This window comes from Dreissena polymorpha, chromosome 8, assembly GCF_020536995.1.
Source record: "Dreissena polymorpha isolate Duluth1 chromosome 8, UMN_Dpol_1.0, whole genome shotgun sequence".
NCBI lineage: Eukaryota > Metazoa > Mollusca > Bivalvia > Myida > Dreissenidae > Dreissena > Dreissena polymorpha.
The window spans coordinates 39629877-39646049 of NC_068362.1; the positions used below are offsets into that span (position 1 = coordinate 39629877).

General features: G+C 34.3%; 1 protein-coding gene and 1 pseudogene across 1 annotated transcript in view; both read right to left on the reverse strand.

Moving 5' to 3' along the window:
• The window catches only part of LOC127841068 (anoctamin-7-like), a 51243-nt pseudogene extending 47363 nt beyond the window's left edge, over nucleotides 1-3880 (reverse strand).
• Nucleotides 3881-10344: 6464 nt separating this feature from the next.
• The window catches only part of LOC127840458 (anoctamin-7-like), a 37283-nt gene continuing 31454 nt past the window's right edge, over nucleotides 10345-16173 (reverse strand). The window contains exon 12 of the mRNA XM_052368877.1: nucleotides 10345-14793. Within this exon, the coding sequence (XP_052224837.1) occupies nucleotides 14767-14793 (27 nt within the window). The 3' untranslated portion in view covers nucleotides 10345-14766. The remainder of the gene's footprint in view (nucleotides 14794-16173) is intronic.

Below are 16173 nucleotides of genomic sequence, written 5' to 3' on the forward strand. Positions count from 1 at the left end.
CACATTTTGTTCTGGAAACCTTCAAAGGTTTTTTGGACAGCAATGGGGACAAGTGTCGTTTTCGAGAACTAAATAAAGTAGGGAAAATATTGCTGTGTTCTTTAAGAAGTTCTTACTTAGAAGTTAATGAGATCAGCAAAATAACATGAAAGCCATGCGACTCAATTAGTTACATGATTTGACTCAATAAATTACATGATTATTTAATGACCCCACAATTTGTAACATGCTGTGTTAGCACAATTTGGTCATGTAAAGTTAACACACAATGATCGTGAAACATCAACTTTTATTTTTTTAGCAATTTGTGAAAGGCATATATAAAACAGGTCAATAAATTATTTATTTCAAATTTTTAATGATTTGTTTTTAATAATGCACTTACTCCACCCTCTTCTTAAAATGAACATGCCCAGTAAAAAAATATTTGCTTGAATTAAATCTCTGAGCACTATTCCTGCATGTTAATGTCCATCTTATGATCATTGTTTTTAAAGACTTTTTTAAACATATAAATGATGAACCTACCAATCTTCCTTTTGCCATCTTGGAAGTAGCAGTCTATATCTTCCGAGAGACGTGTGTGTGACTGGGTCTCAATCTGTTCGCCTCCCTCCGAGGTGGTGGAACTCTGAAATATACATTAAGGGCGTGTTCATTTAGATAAGGGTTAAAATTATATAGGCTAACTCTAACCGCCCTCCGAGGTAGTGGAACTCTGAAACATACACAAGTGGCGTGCTCATTTAGATTAGGTTAAGGTTATATAGGTTTACCCTAACCGCCATCTGAGGTGTTGGAACTCTTAAACATACATAAGGGGGTATGTTCATTTGGGATGGGGTAAGGGTTATATAGGCTTAACCTAACTGCCCTCCGAGGTATTGGAACTCTGAAACATTCATAGGGGACGTGCTTATTTGGGTTAGGGTTATATATGCTAAATGTTACCCTCCTCCTAGGTGATGGAACTCTGAAACATTCATAGGGGGCGTTCTCATTTGGGTAAGGGTTATAAAGATTCACCCTAACCGCCCTCCGAGGTGGAACTCTGAAACATCCATAAGGGGCATGTTAATCTGGGTTAGGGTTATAAAGGCTAACCAAAACCCCTCTCCGAGGTGGATGATCTTTGAAAAATATGTAAGGGGCGTGCTCATTTGGATTAGGGTTAGGGTTATATCGGCTAACCCTTACCGCCCTCCAAGGTAGTGGAACTTTGAAACATTCATAGCGGGCGTGCTCATTTGGATTAGGGTTAGGGTTATATAGGCTAACCCTTACCGCCCTCCAAGGTAGTGGAACTCTGAAACATACATAAAGGGGCGTGTTCATTTAGGTTAGGGTTAGGGTTACATAGGCTCACCCAAACCCCCTCCGAGGTGCTGGAACACAGAAACATCCCTAAGAGGCGTGTATATTGGTGTTAGGGTTATATATGCTAACCCTAACCTTCCTCCGAGGTGGTGAAACTCTGAAACATTCATAAGGGGCGTGTACATTTGGATTACGGTTAGGGTTATATAGGCTTACCCTAAGCCCCCCCCCCTCCTCCGAGGTGGTGGAAATCTGAATCATTCATATGGGGCGTGTTCATCTGGGTTAGGGTTATATAGGCTAACCCTAACCCCCTCCGATGTGGTGGAACTCTGCAACATCTATAAGGGGCGTATTCATTTGCACAATAAGAATTATTTTTTTCATTTTATTTATCACTGCAGTTATAAGGTTGCCCAGCCATCGTGCCAGCTTAGAGGATCATCGCAATTAACAAAAACTTTGGTGATGTTTATGTGAGCACCTTAGACCATGAATATACTATTGAAACTCACCAGATTAGCATAACCATAAGAGCGGTGATGTGACCTCGATGTCCTTACCATGGCACTTGAGCCAGTCTCTACTAGGTCATGGTGATATGAGTGAGACACAATGATACGAGAGGGACACAATGATATGAGAAAGACACAATTATAAGAGGGAGACACAATGATACGAGAGGAACACAATGATATGACAGAGACACAATTATATGAGGGAGACACAATGATATGATAGAGACACAATTATATGAGGGAGACACAATTATATGAGGGAGGCACAATGATATGAGGGAGACACAATTATACGAGAGGGACACAATGATATGAGAGAGACACAATGATATGAGGGAGACACAATCATATGAGAGAGACACAATGATATAAGGGAGATACAATGATATGATAGAGATGCAATTATTTAACTCTTTCCCACTCAGAAGCAAAGTCAAAATGGCTAAGTGCAAACCAGAACAGCTTGTGAGTAACTCGCAGTCTGTTCAGGTTTTATACTGTTTGCTGCTCATCAGTATATAAGAGTTGAAAAAGAAGCCTTTAAAACTTGCATTAAGTAAGACAGGTCTTTAATTAAATTTAACTTCGTCAAAATACGTAAGTGGTTAAGGGTTAAGGCTCTCAGGTTGTGGACACATACGGTATAATGTATCTGAGAAAATGAATGAAAAAATAATGTGCAGACTGATTCCTGACAATTATTTAGATTAATAATTAGCATCTTCAACACATTCGTTTTCAAGCTAAACCAGTGCGTGTATCTTAATTGACTCTAATTATGTAAGTGACACATTACTTTGCTGAACCAAACGGATATACATTCACATAAAAACTAGTTCAAAATTTTATCTTCGCACACACCATAAATTAAGATATATTTCCTTACAAACAATACCAAGTAATATCTGGTCCAAAATTATTCCCACAGATTTTGCATATTTTAATTTCTGCTCTTCATAATACAACATCCTGAAGCTCCTTCATTATTTATATTCTGTTCTATGTAAAACACATTCCCATAGCTCCAGCATTATTTGTAGTCTGCGCTTTGTGATACATGAACAATTAAAAATATCACATTGCAAAAAGAAGGTTGCTATCTTCTACATGTTTATATTGTTGATTTTATATAATCTTTATTCTCAGAACTTATCATAAAATGTATGTTTGCTAAATTACTTTTTAATAAATTAATGGCCAAAACTATGTTCTATAAAATTATATTTAATATGAAATTCACTTTGGGAAAACAGGCTTAATGCATGTGATTTATAAGTCGTCTGTGAAGTCCTCACAGGCTAATCAAGGGCGACACTTTCCGCTTTAATGCAATTTTTCGTAAAAAGAAAGTCTCGTTTTAGTGAAAATAAAGTTTAGGGAGAAAGATGACTGCACAAGCTAATCTGGGTCAACACTGAACGTACACGCAATAAGCCTCATTTTCCCAGAATGAGACTGATTCCTTTTCAACCAGGTTTTACAATTGAACTTCTGAATGTTTCTGTTACAATAAAATAATCAGACTCCGCAAGTGTTTGCGAAATTACTGTTGTCAATAAATATGGCTTATCAATTTGGTTTGTTGTGTGAATAACAAAAATGTAAACATCATTTTTGCACTTAAATGTTACTCTCTGAGAAATGTAATGTTAAGGAGAAGAGAAGTACAGATGTTACATGTACTTCTGTATGTGATTAACATCAAACTATAAACTGCTTTCCCTGTAATGTAAACATTGCAACAATTTCAATCTGAATTCGTGTACAGTTCTTTAAACAAAATTAGATACAATTGTATATATTAAAATATAACACAAATACAATAAATGAGTTTTCAAGTATTTAAAAGGCATATCATCTATCCCCAAAAATACTTACTAACGCATCATTTCTTGCCAATGACAAATAATCCTCATAAATTTGCATTTTGATATCCGAATGTTTTGACTTACTATATGTTCTTACACGTTTAATATTAATCAATGTACATGTACACGTTTGATCCATACAATAAACATGCTGAATTCTAAACATTGGCTGTTGTATATTCACGCATGCATCAAATGACAGTATTATCAAAATAATAATCAAGATTCATAATTATCAAATAAGGATACAAATAAGGAAGCAGTTTACTTAAAACAACCAGTCAACTATACCGGTACTATGCACATACATATCAAGTGTCGAGTGTCGATTGTATCAGATGATACGTATTTATACTACAGTGTTTTTTCCGTTCAAATTTAGGGGGAGCCTATTCCCAATGGAAAACAGTAAATATTTTTCCCAATTAGGACCTAAAAATTATAATTGAAGCTTCCCAAAAAAGTTTTTTTTTCATAAGTCTGAAAATTTGACTTATCTCAAATCCAGCTATATAAGTAGTAAATTTAACATTAAAATCACTTTTATTCTCAATTAAAAGTATTTAGCAAAAAAAATAAAAACACTTATACCCCAGTTATTGTCAAAACAATGACATTTTTCCCAATAAAAAGGTGCCCGGCCTCATTCCCAAGATAGTGATAAAAACACTGTTCCAAAAGGTTTCACACTTAAGCCTCAAAATAATTATTGTATTTATCTCCTTTGGTAAACCTCGCCCATAACAATACAACAAACTTACGTATCTTAAACCACTTTGATGCATATCACATGAGGGATGAAAACCCTGTTACTGCATGTAAACACCGAGTTTAACAGTGCATTAATTCAAATGCACTGCATATCACATGTAAGGGCAGAGTTACAGTTAAGTGTGTATGTACCTTGTTTAATAACAAGTATTTGTAAAGTAACATGAACATAACCAAATACCTTGAAGTAAAACAGAAAATGATTAACAAAAAAAAACTGATCAATAACAAAATAACACAAAAAGAAAGAAATGTACATGTTAATGACTGCCACTCTATCCGCTAAATGACTCTGCAAGTTCTGTATATAAAATGTTATTTTTAAATACGCTTTCACATGTTCGTGTTTGATATGAACATTCTTTATATTGTTGCACTGAACGAATTAATTTTCTAGGATAAGTGAAATTTGGAATTGAAATTAAATCCTGAAAACATTTACTGTACGGCTTGCTACATGAATGGGGCCCTATTTCTGCCTTAAAGTCGCACTCACAATCAACGAATATTTCGTAAAATATATTTCATTGAATAAAGTTCACACATAAAAAAAACAGTATTCCATCTACAAAATAAGCAATATCCGAAATTGCAACGCTTGATGTGGTCTGGTAACATAGATTAAACGAGATACAAAATGTTCGTTTTTAATTTTTTATGGGACAATACTTTCCATGTGAATTTCCCGCGACGATGCCCGGCCATTTACGAGCAAACGCGAGACGAGATTGGCTTCTTGCAGCGTCGGAAGTATGATTTAGTTTTCACGAGAAGTCATTATGTTTTTAATAAGCGGAACTCAAGAGAGGACGTCATGCTCTTAGCGATTTGGCAAGAATACATATAGCTCGCACAAATGAAAGTGTAACCAAGGCAATACATATTGTGTTTATAGATCTTTAATCTTTTTGTTTATTTGCAGCGCACTTGCCTGTGCTTTCTATTAGGTCTGCGCGTTCACTCGTAAATGTTTGGATATCGGATATCGTCGCGGGAAATTCACGTGAAATATATTGTCACAACAAACATAAAATCGAGCATTTTGTATCTCATTAACCTTTATTCGCATACCACATCTAGCGTTGACATGTTCGCTATTGCTACAAGGAACACTGATTTCTTATGGATTTACTTTTTACGAAATATTTGACAAAATATTCTTTGATTTTGAGTGTATATGGTTTTCAATTTGCTCCTAAAAATCACACGAAAACAGTAGATCTAGCAATAAAGCTTTTGAACATGAGACTGCAAAAGAAATAGAAGGGACGTATCATCCTCTCTAGCCAGGGACACTACTTTCCGCCTAAACTGGATTTTCGATAAGAAAACACGGCCTTTAAAAGAAAAAAATCATAGAAGTGAAAAGTGTTATCCTGATACTCTGGGATGACACTTACAGACAGGATGTAACCCTGCTTTTTACAGAGCAAGGCTCGCATAACCATAAAGAGATGTTGTTCAAACCTGCACTTGTTTCACTATTTTGAAAACACTAATATTGTCCCATCTAGAAAACAAAAACAAAGCTCAAATTGTCATCCGGTATGATGCACACGTTGTCTTCATGTTTGCGTTTCACAGCCCAGTAGTTTTCGAGGGGATATTCCGGCCCAGAGCTCCAGATAAGAATTTAGTCGAAAGGGTGTGTTACCCCCTGGTATTATTGTTAAAGCGTATTTTACTCCTTTGTTTCAGCCATATAGGATACTTAGGAATATTGAGGGGTATTTTCTATTTACGCACATAACTGATATATTACATGGTGTGTTTAATCTTGAAATATTATAATTGGTTATTTATATAAATAAATGCCAATGAAAGAAGTTAAAATGATGATATGAACAGACTTTCTTAAAAATACGTATCAAGATTTGTATTGCGTAATGTTACGTACCTTGCTGATTTTTAATGCGTTTTTTTTTTTAATTTTTCAATGCGTAAATACGCAGATACGCATCTTATCTGGAGCTCTGCTCCGGCCCGTTCTGTGAATACCTATCTAGCATTGCCCTACAAAACAACAAGACAGCAATAGGTGAGCCTCGTTTTATAACAAACTGCGCTTAATTGCATATGCGAAACGTGTCGTCTCAGATAAGCCTATGCAGTCGAACAGGCTAATCAGAGACGTAACTTTCCGCCTTAATGAAATTGTTCGAACCAGGCTCAGATAACGGTCACAAATGTGTAATGGATTAAGAGTCCGTATTGTGCCTGATTTCCACTCTTGCAGCGTTCTTAGGGTTATTCCGTAGACACCAAGTGCTTAATCTTTCTTTATTTAAGAAACCCGCGAATTTTGATAGAACATGTATTGAGCATGAGACTGTTTAAGCATTACGAAGAGTTATGGTTCTTGTCCACTGCATATCCCTTACAAATGCCTAAAATTCCTTATATCAAGTTTAAAAACAATTATTTTATTTATTTTTTTTGTATTTTATAAATATATTGTTCATTCTTCCTATTAATATGTCATGAGTTGAACCTTAGCAAAAATAATGTTAATAAAACTCTCATTCTAAATTTAAAGTTTCTATAACACAAAAAAACTACACTTAAATTTCCCAATTTTTTGCTCAACAATTGGATTTTTTTTTCAATCTAAAGGACCCTTGTTAATTTCCAAAATGTTCGACACTCACTGTACTCAGAAGTATTGTTGAAAGTTTCATTAAAATACCTTGATGGATAACAAACTCAAATACATTGATGGATAATAATTACATTGAAAATTACTATCAGCATTTATAAATGTACGTAACTTGAACTTTCCTCAAAGTACGTGGTCTTTTGCTAATGAGAATTTTCTGTAAATAATTAAGAATACACATCAAAATTAGTTATATATATGTGATCACCCAACCGACTTTATATTTAAATTTATCCTTGCACATGCCTTTAAATCCGATTGATTTATAGGTAACCTAATAACCCAAAAGATATTATGCTAGTTGACAACGTGTCATTGAATATCCGTCAGGCGCTCTTTTTTGTGAAATGACGTCATTTTTTGACGAAATGAAGTTATTATTTTAGCGAAACTCTCCAGTTAAACTATTTTACAGTGTAAATATAGGTGAAAAATAAATAAATATATGTGACATGATAAATAGAATAATAGGTTGGTGACGCGGATGGAGAATGGTTATCTGGCTCGTCGGAGGATCTTATCGGATTCGCCTTCGGCTCACCCGATAAATTCCTCCGATTTTCCAGATAACCATTCTCCATGCAATTCACCAACCTATTAGTCTCTATATCCTTGTTCAAACTTATTCTAAAATTCGGGATCCAAATTCAAAAATCATTTTTGTTGCACAGCTTCATGTACATTTAAATCCTATTGAGGACACAGTCTATGATGGCTTTGTGATGTTAGCCAATCGGAGTATTGTTTGGTGCACTATACAAGTGTGATTGTGATATAAAATGATGGCATGGAAATCCGGACAAACTGGAGTTGAATATGACAGTCAGATAATAGAAAAAAACATTTAAGTAAATGATAATTATTTTGGGAAAATGGATAATTATTGTAGTCCAATCTGCCAATTATTGTGGACAAGCTGCCCAGGAATGTAGGCAAGCTGCCAATTATTGTAGGCATGCTGCCAATTATTGTGGGCAAACTGACAATTATTGTGGGCAAACTGAAAATTATTGTGGGCAAGCTGCCAATTATTGTGGACAAGCAGTCGATGATTGTAAACAAGCTGCCAATTATTGTCGGCAAGCTGCCAAATATTGTAGGAAAGCTGTCAATTATTGTGGACAAGCTGCAATTTATTGTGGCTTGGGATGTTTTAAATTAAGCCACGCACATTTTATTACGTCCTTTGTTATCAAACCAAACAAGATTTTTATTGACAAGGTATTTCATATAACTTTCCATTAAGGGTCAAAAAGTGATGCTGAGAATAATTAGACATCAATGATTTCTTGAACACCGGCCTTTCCCTTTCCATTTTGGGAAACAATTCATTTTCAGGATAGAGATTTTTTTCCGCAAAAGACCACTTATTTGGGAAAAAACTAATTTAATACTACCCTTTATAAGAATTCTGATTAAAAGAACAGAGTCGTATAAATTTTAGTTATAGACTTTGTTACATGTAATTGAAATATTGATATATAAGAATCATTTGACACTTCTTAAAAAAAAGAAATTTGGGTAAAAAGCTCCTTCCCGAAATATCAGCAGTCTCAACAACTTAGATTGATAATCCCGTTGCGACGTAGCTGCAGTAACAATATAATTTCTCACTTACTGCTGTGAATATTGATTGAAACTGATTTTACAAGGCCAATCATTCAGTATTTAAAGGAACTGAATACGTCATGAAGACGTATTCAATGTGGCATGCGTAATGTTTTCTCGAAACTGCATGATGTAGGTACTTTCATGAAAAGAATATCCCTATAAGCATCTTAAGGAGTTGCAAAACATCTTAAAAGAAATTACTCATACACAGGTCCTGTCCTAAATTAGGGCCTTCCGATTCCTCTCACGACTTACCTATCACATTAGTTACTGTGGGTTAAACACAATGAATGCCTTCAGATGATGAGTGATGACTGGTGAGATTCTATGTAAGAAGTCACAATGATCAAAGGAATGAGAACAAAGGTATAATCAACTCCATTACAGTCAATTTATCAACTCCAAATCCTGACTCGTGAACTTCCAAATATACTTTGTGATGCACTATTATCTGGCCTACCGGTATTTTTAAACAATGTCCAAGTCTCAGGCGGCAAAGCAGGTAAAACCCTCTCATCCCCCATGATAATTCCTGCTGACGCCCATGTTCCCTGCTTGGTCATATAACATGTGAGGTATTTATAATTACCTTCTGTGTAAGAAACGCTTCCATATAATCTTAGTTGTGATTGGTCTTGAACTTCTTTGTAAGGAACTACTCCATATAACCTGTGTGGTGATGTGTCATGAACTTATTTGTCAGGAACTACTCCATATAACCTGTGTTGTGATTGGTCACAAACTTCTTTGTAAGGAACTACTCCATATAACCTGTGTTGTCATTGGTCATAAACACTTCTTTGTAAGGAACTTCTCAATATAACCTTAGTGGTGATTGGTCATAAACTTCTGTGTAAGGAACTACTCCATATAACCTTAGTGGTGATTGGTCACAAACTTCATTGTTCGGTACTTCTCCACATAAAATGTCTGGTGATTGGTCCTGGACTTGTTTGCAAGGAACTGCTGCATATAACCTGTATGGTGATTGGTCATGAATTGCTTTGCAAGGAACTGCACAATATAACCAGTGTGGCGATTCGTCGCAAACTACTTGGTAAGGAACTACTCCATATAAACCGAGCGGAGTTTGGTCATAAACTTGTTTGATAGGTACCTCTTCATACAACCTGTGTGGTGATTGGTCATGAACTTCTTTGTAAGAACTACTCCATATAACCAGTGTGATTATTTGTCATTAACTTTTGTGTAAGTATTTACTCCACTACCTCTGATTAAAGTAGAGCAGTTGTCAATTTCTGGCAAAAGTATGTGTACTTTGTACCAGTTCTCCAGCAAACCCAGAAAAAGTGTGAGTTACTAAACTTACCGCTGTGATAAGACTGAAATACTGGTTAAAACTGCAAAAAATCCAACTAAACGACGTATGAAAAATGTATACAAATATATATTTTTAGGTAATAATTTGTTAGATAACACCTGAGACATTGTGTTAATACATTCGACCCGTAAGGCAGTGAATAAAGATTTTCTTATGCTGCATAGATTTTTACAATAATTGCACCTTAGTACAAGGAAAAGTTCAGTTTAACTTTTCAACCTTAAGTGTTACATCATATAATTAAAATACAAGCCAGCAAAGTAACTTTAAATTCATTTATTAACAAGAGAATAAATATTCTAATAAAATTTTGATCAAGAATGTAAACACAACACCCTAAAATATAAAAAGTAAACAGAAAAATGTAACAGATAAAAATGTGTAGAACAAGATATGAGATTCATAATAGTTCAGTACAAACATTTTAAACACATTTGGTACAACGACTTGGAATTCTTTGGCCCAAGACACTTTTGTCATGGTATATTGCAAGATAACAATAAACATACCGAAAACTGTATCGAAGTCACTTCCACAATATGACATGTCTTCCATTAATCAAATGAGCATGCGTCCTGGGAAAATTGTGCTTAAGAACATTGTATTATGTGAATTTGGAATAAGACATCAAACGTGGAATGGACATCATTTTGGTGATTTTCTCAAACTACTAATTTCATGGTCTGTATCTATTTCTCTAATATTTTATCTATACTACAAGATTAATAAGCAATTTTCCATGACTTTTTCATTAAGAGTATTTGTATTTTCATAATTTTTACTGTATTTTTAAACTGTGTCCATGCGTCATGCGTTTCATTTCATGAGGATTTAAAAAAAAATCAATAAACAATCCAGTTTTGCAGTAAAATTAATTTAAATGATGCTATTATGTATGCAAGTATCTGTTTTAATTATAATATGTCAAACTAAATAAAAACAACATATTAAACTACATATTATGCACTTTTGAAAAATAACAATTTATTCCCAAATTGATGTCTTATTCCAACTTCACATAATACTGTGTTTTAACCCTTTCAGCGCTGGAACCGAATTTTAAAGGCCTTTGCAAACAGTTTGGATATAGATGAGACGCCACAGAACGTGGCGTCTCATCAGGATCCAAACTGTTTGCTATTCTGATAGTATTATTTGAAAAAAATCTAAGAAAAGGCTAATTTTAGAAATACAGCAGACGACATTTTAGCAGACTACAAATTTCCCAGCATGCAAAGGGTTAAGAAATGTGCAGTGAGCACAAGCTGATCAGGAAGGCCACTTTCCCCCTTTACTCAATTTCATTAAGAAGTGACTTCCTACAAACTAAAAATTCGTAACAAGATTATAATGTCTTCAATGATAAGCCAGTGAAGACTGCACGGGCTATTCTGTGATGACACTTTACGCACATGCATGAAGCTCAGTTTGCCAAAACAAGGCCCAAACTACAACCCTTTGTAAACAAACTACTTAATTTATTCATAAAATATCAACTGTTGCATGAACACTTCATAAGTATACATGCTAAATATAGCAAAATAAAATAAAATTCCAACACAACGATTTTACATAAGTATATTGAATACACAAACCAATTTATAGATCATTTTAGTTAAAAATGAACACTATGATGTAAAAGTAAGTTTCTAATTCTATACTTTTTTTTTTTTCTTTTTTCCCCAACACACAAGACTGCAAACAAATGTAAAATACTACAATTAACACAAAAATGTAATGCAATCACAAACGAAAAAAAGTTTGACAGTTATATTCAAGGTGTATATGAAACACATCTAAAATTATCTACATAACAAGACTATTGCCAAGCAATAAAAGTCCCCTACCAGTTATTGCAGGATCCACCATTTTCAGCAATATTTAAGTCTATTTGTTGCCATAGCAACCGGAATTCTTGACGTAGGGACAAAATGAAATGACGTGCATAATCTCCATATTGCCATCTGTCCATGTTTCAAGTTTCATGAAAAATATGAAGAACTTTTAAAGTTATCGCAGGATCCAGAAAAGTGTGACAGACTGACGGACTGAGAGACACACAGAGCGCAAACCATAAGTCCCTCCGGTGAAACCGGAAGGGGACTAATAAAAGTCAATACAATACAAGGTATTGAGCGCAGTAAACTGGATTTTCATTGGGAAGAGACTTCCTTTAAAATAAAAACTCCATTTAAGTGGAAAGGTAAGTTTGCTATCAGCCTGCACTGACTGCACAGGCTAATCTGGGACGTTATTTTATGAACATTCATTGAGCCCTGTTTAAATATAATGTTGCAACGCACAATTGATGGACGAGGAACAAGTCAACAAACAATGAACAAACAGTGAACACAAAAGCTTACATTGAGTGCGTTGCGCTGGGGTGAGCAGATAAAACCAAATAATTGAAATCTCAGAAGAAAGTATATATGACTTAAATTTGCATATATTGATCATAGCTATAGTACAATTTATTTTTGTATCATACGATCCACTAGCTTGAATTTGTGTTCAATGGTTATACAAATAAATAACATTTTTACTGAAACCTCATATCTGTTTGTTGTTAAACAGTTTAATGCATTTATTAAAGGACTGGACGGGCTAGCCTGGGAGGACACTTTACGCATATGCAATGTAGCTTCCCTTTTTTGCAGAATGATGCAAACCTAGAGTAATATGTGGCTTAAATGTGCAAGAAGGAATGTTAACACAGAGTTGGAATGGTTTACACATAGTTGGAATGGTTTACACACAGTTGAAATGGTTTACATCAGTATCACATGAAGCTCACAAACAATAGCAATGGTTGGTCATTAATCATTTCACTCTCAGAACCAAAGTGAAAATGGCTACAGGCAACCAGCATAAAACCAGAACAGCCTGCAAGTAACTTGCTGTTTGTTTTGGTTGTATGCTGTTTGCGGCGCATAGGTATGTTAGGGTTTAGAAATAAAGGCTTAAAAACTTGAATCTAGTAAGAAAGGGCTAACATTTTATTTGGTTTTCTAAGGGACTATAAATGCATGAAAGTGCGCATCAGAGAGGTATAAGGTTAACTCTTTCAGTGCTGGAACCGAATTTTGAAGGCCTTTGCAAACAGTTTGGATCCAGATGAGATGCCACAAAACGTGGCGTCTCATCAGGATCCAAATTGTTTGCTATTCTGATAGTATTCTTTGAAAAAAATTCAAAGAAAATGCTAATTTTAGAAATTCAGCAGACTACATTTTAGCAGACGACAAATTTCCCAGCATGCAAAGGGTTAAGAATCATGCATCAAATACAGAGTCAAAAAGTCTCAAATAAAACAAAATCATAACTAAATAATTGTGAATGGCTTCCACAAACCCCAATTTCTTACCTACAGGCAATACACATGTGAAGTAAATAGTAGTTTTTCAAACATATGTCTGAGCCTTTCACATATATTCCTAAAACTAAAGCCAATACAAGTGTTATACAACACTAAGTGGTGTAAATAACCACCTAAAAGACAAAAAGAATAAAACAATTATATACTATCGGTAAACTATAGGTAAATGCACATGCCCTTTTCAACATCACGATAAGCAACAACAAGCAGTATAATGCTTCCATGGTTTTACCATGTGCCAAGTACTATATTTCATCAATATGCTTTCAATAGGAATCTGACTCTGACATAACAGGGCCTAATGCGTATGCATTAAGTGTCAACCCAAGTTAGTCAGTGCAGATCAGAGACAACACTTTGCCCTTCAATTTTGATTTAAAGAAAGTACTTTCTAAACATAAATCCAGTCTAGATAGACAGTATTGCCCTTTATTGGCCACTGTGGACTGCACAGTCTAAATTGGGACAACAATTTATGTACATGCATTAAGCCCTGTTTTCCCAGAACAACGTTCATATGTACAATCAGAGGTCACTAACCATTATGCCACATCTTAGATCATAAGCATACATACACATGCAATAACAGATTTGAAAATAAAATTCTATATTATTTGTTCCATCTGTGTTGATAAAATGTTTAGTTTTAATGATTTTATATTAGATCAATTATTACTACATGAGATGTAGGAAAAAAAAGAATAAATCTAATAAGAATATGGTGTTCTTATTCACAAACAAATGATAATTGCAGAAAAAATATATAAAAATACATTTAAAAATTGTCTTGTAAATACAACAGTTCAAATATATATTAAATTAAGTAAAAGAACAGTATTATAATATCATTTGTAAACACATTTTTATTTTGAATATACATGATTAATCTTATATAAATCTGTATATCATTATATTAATCAGAATAAAAAGTACTACAGTACCCCAAATGTCTGCTGTGCGACATGCACCCTAAAATAAATTTTGTGGTGGGGTTTATTCTCATCTCATGGTATATTGTTAATATTATTATAGTGTATGATTCTAAATCTCACAATCTATCGTTACAAATCTTTTAGTGTATCATCAATTATACCCAGACAAATCGTATCTTTATTGGAAGTTTCCATGTTGAAGTGTCACAGAAAATGTTTCATAGAGCAATGACATAGTCATGCAAAAGGTGTTCATACAATTGTGGTTTCTCTCCCTTAAATGCATCTTTAACTCCCTTGTGTGGATGCTCTCCCTTAAATGCACCATTATCTCCCCTGTGTGGATGCTCTCCCTTGAATGTTTCATTAACTCCCCTAGCCTGCATCCTCGCCTCTCGCAATCTGAAACAGATCAGTAAAGGGAGATCATTGGAATAGACCCTTCACTAGAAGTCTTTTGAGTATTTTACTAGTTCGTACAAACGCTTTCAGCTTGTTTCAAAACTATTGAGAAGAAATTGTATAAAAGCAGTATGATAGAAGTATAACAGTAATATAATAGTAGCATACAAGACCATTTAAGGACTATAACCCTCTGGTTTTATAAGTGTAATTGAAAATAATTTAATCTTATTTCTTGAAAGCCAACAGTGTGTTCTGTTAAGGCAAATGATTGTGAATGTTGGGGACAGTTCAGGAACCTTTGCTAACTTAAATTCTGGTTCTGTATAAATGATCATGACTTATATCAAATGCACTTGGAATGAAGTTCGCTTACAAAACTAAAATAGCCAGTATTAATGTTGAAGACTGAAATGTTTATTGTTTAATATTGTTGTTAAAGATGAACGCTCCAACATTTGATTAACATAACAAAATTATACCCATTTCATGTATTATAAAACATAATCGATTTTAGTACATGGGAGCAAATGTTAAAATATTTGCAGTAATCATATTGTCATAGGCAAACGTTCACTGTAACTAAATGCACTACTTAAGATTTAATTGACATCGTTAGCGTAATGTGCTTACAAGGCTGCCGGTGGGAATTTCAGACTGACATTGGACTATTCTTGCATGTCTTCTGAGGTAAATTTCAACATTATTCAACTGGTTAGTTCATTTATAATATTTGAATACAATATGTATAACAACAGTTGACAGTTATTGCCAAAAGGGCATTGGGATAACACACATGCAAACTGCAAATACAGTAATATACAAACTAGCTATACAAAAGTATTTTTTGACAATGAGTAACACAACATACTTATTGATGTCTTAACACTTACCATTAAATATGAAGGAAATATTTTTGTATTAATAATTGAATGCAAGTTGAAGATTTGATAACGATGAAGTATATAAACAAGCAGGCAGTATTTTTTTCATCTTTTGAGATTATTGCAAAAAGAATGTATTTGTTAAAGAAATCAGAACTTGGCTTCATGCAAATGCTTAATCCATTCGGTACAGGCTAATGAAGGACAACACTTAAATTTTATATATTTTTACCTTTAAAGTTAATGTCTTTTTTGTTAGCAAAAATCTAGTCTAGGCGCAAAATGTTGCCCTGATTAGCCTGTGTGGACTCAACATGTTAATCTGGGATGACACTTTCTGCACATGCATTAAGCCCCATTTTCCCACAGCGAGGCTCATATGTATCTATACTGCCATTAAGATTAGGACTTCATCTTGGAATGGTTCTTGTCAAGTTTGACCAGGATTACTGTTTCCTCTCCATACAAAACAACATCAGGTATCATGTTAAAGCTA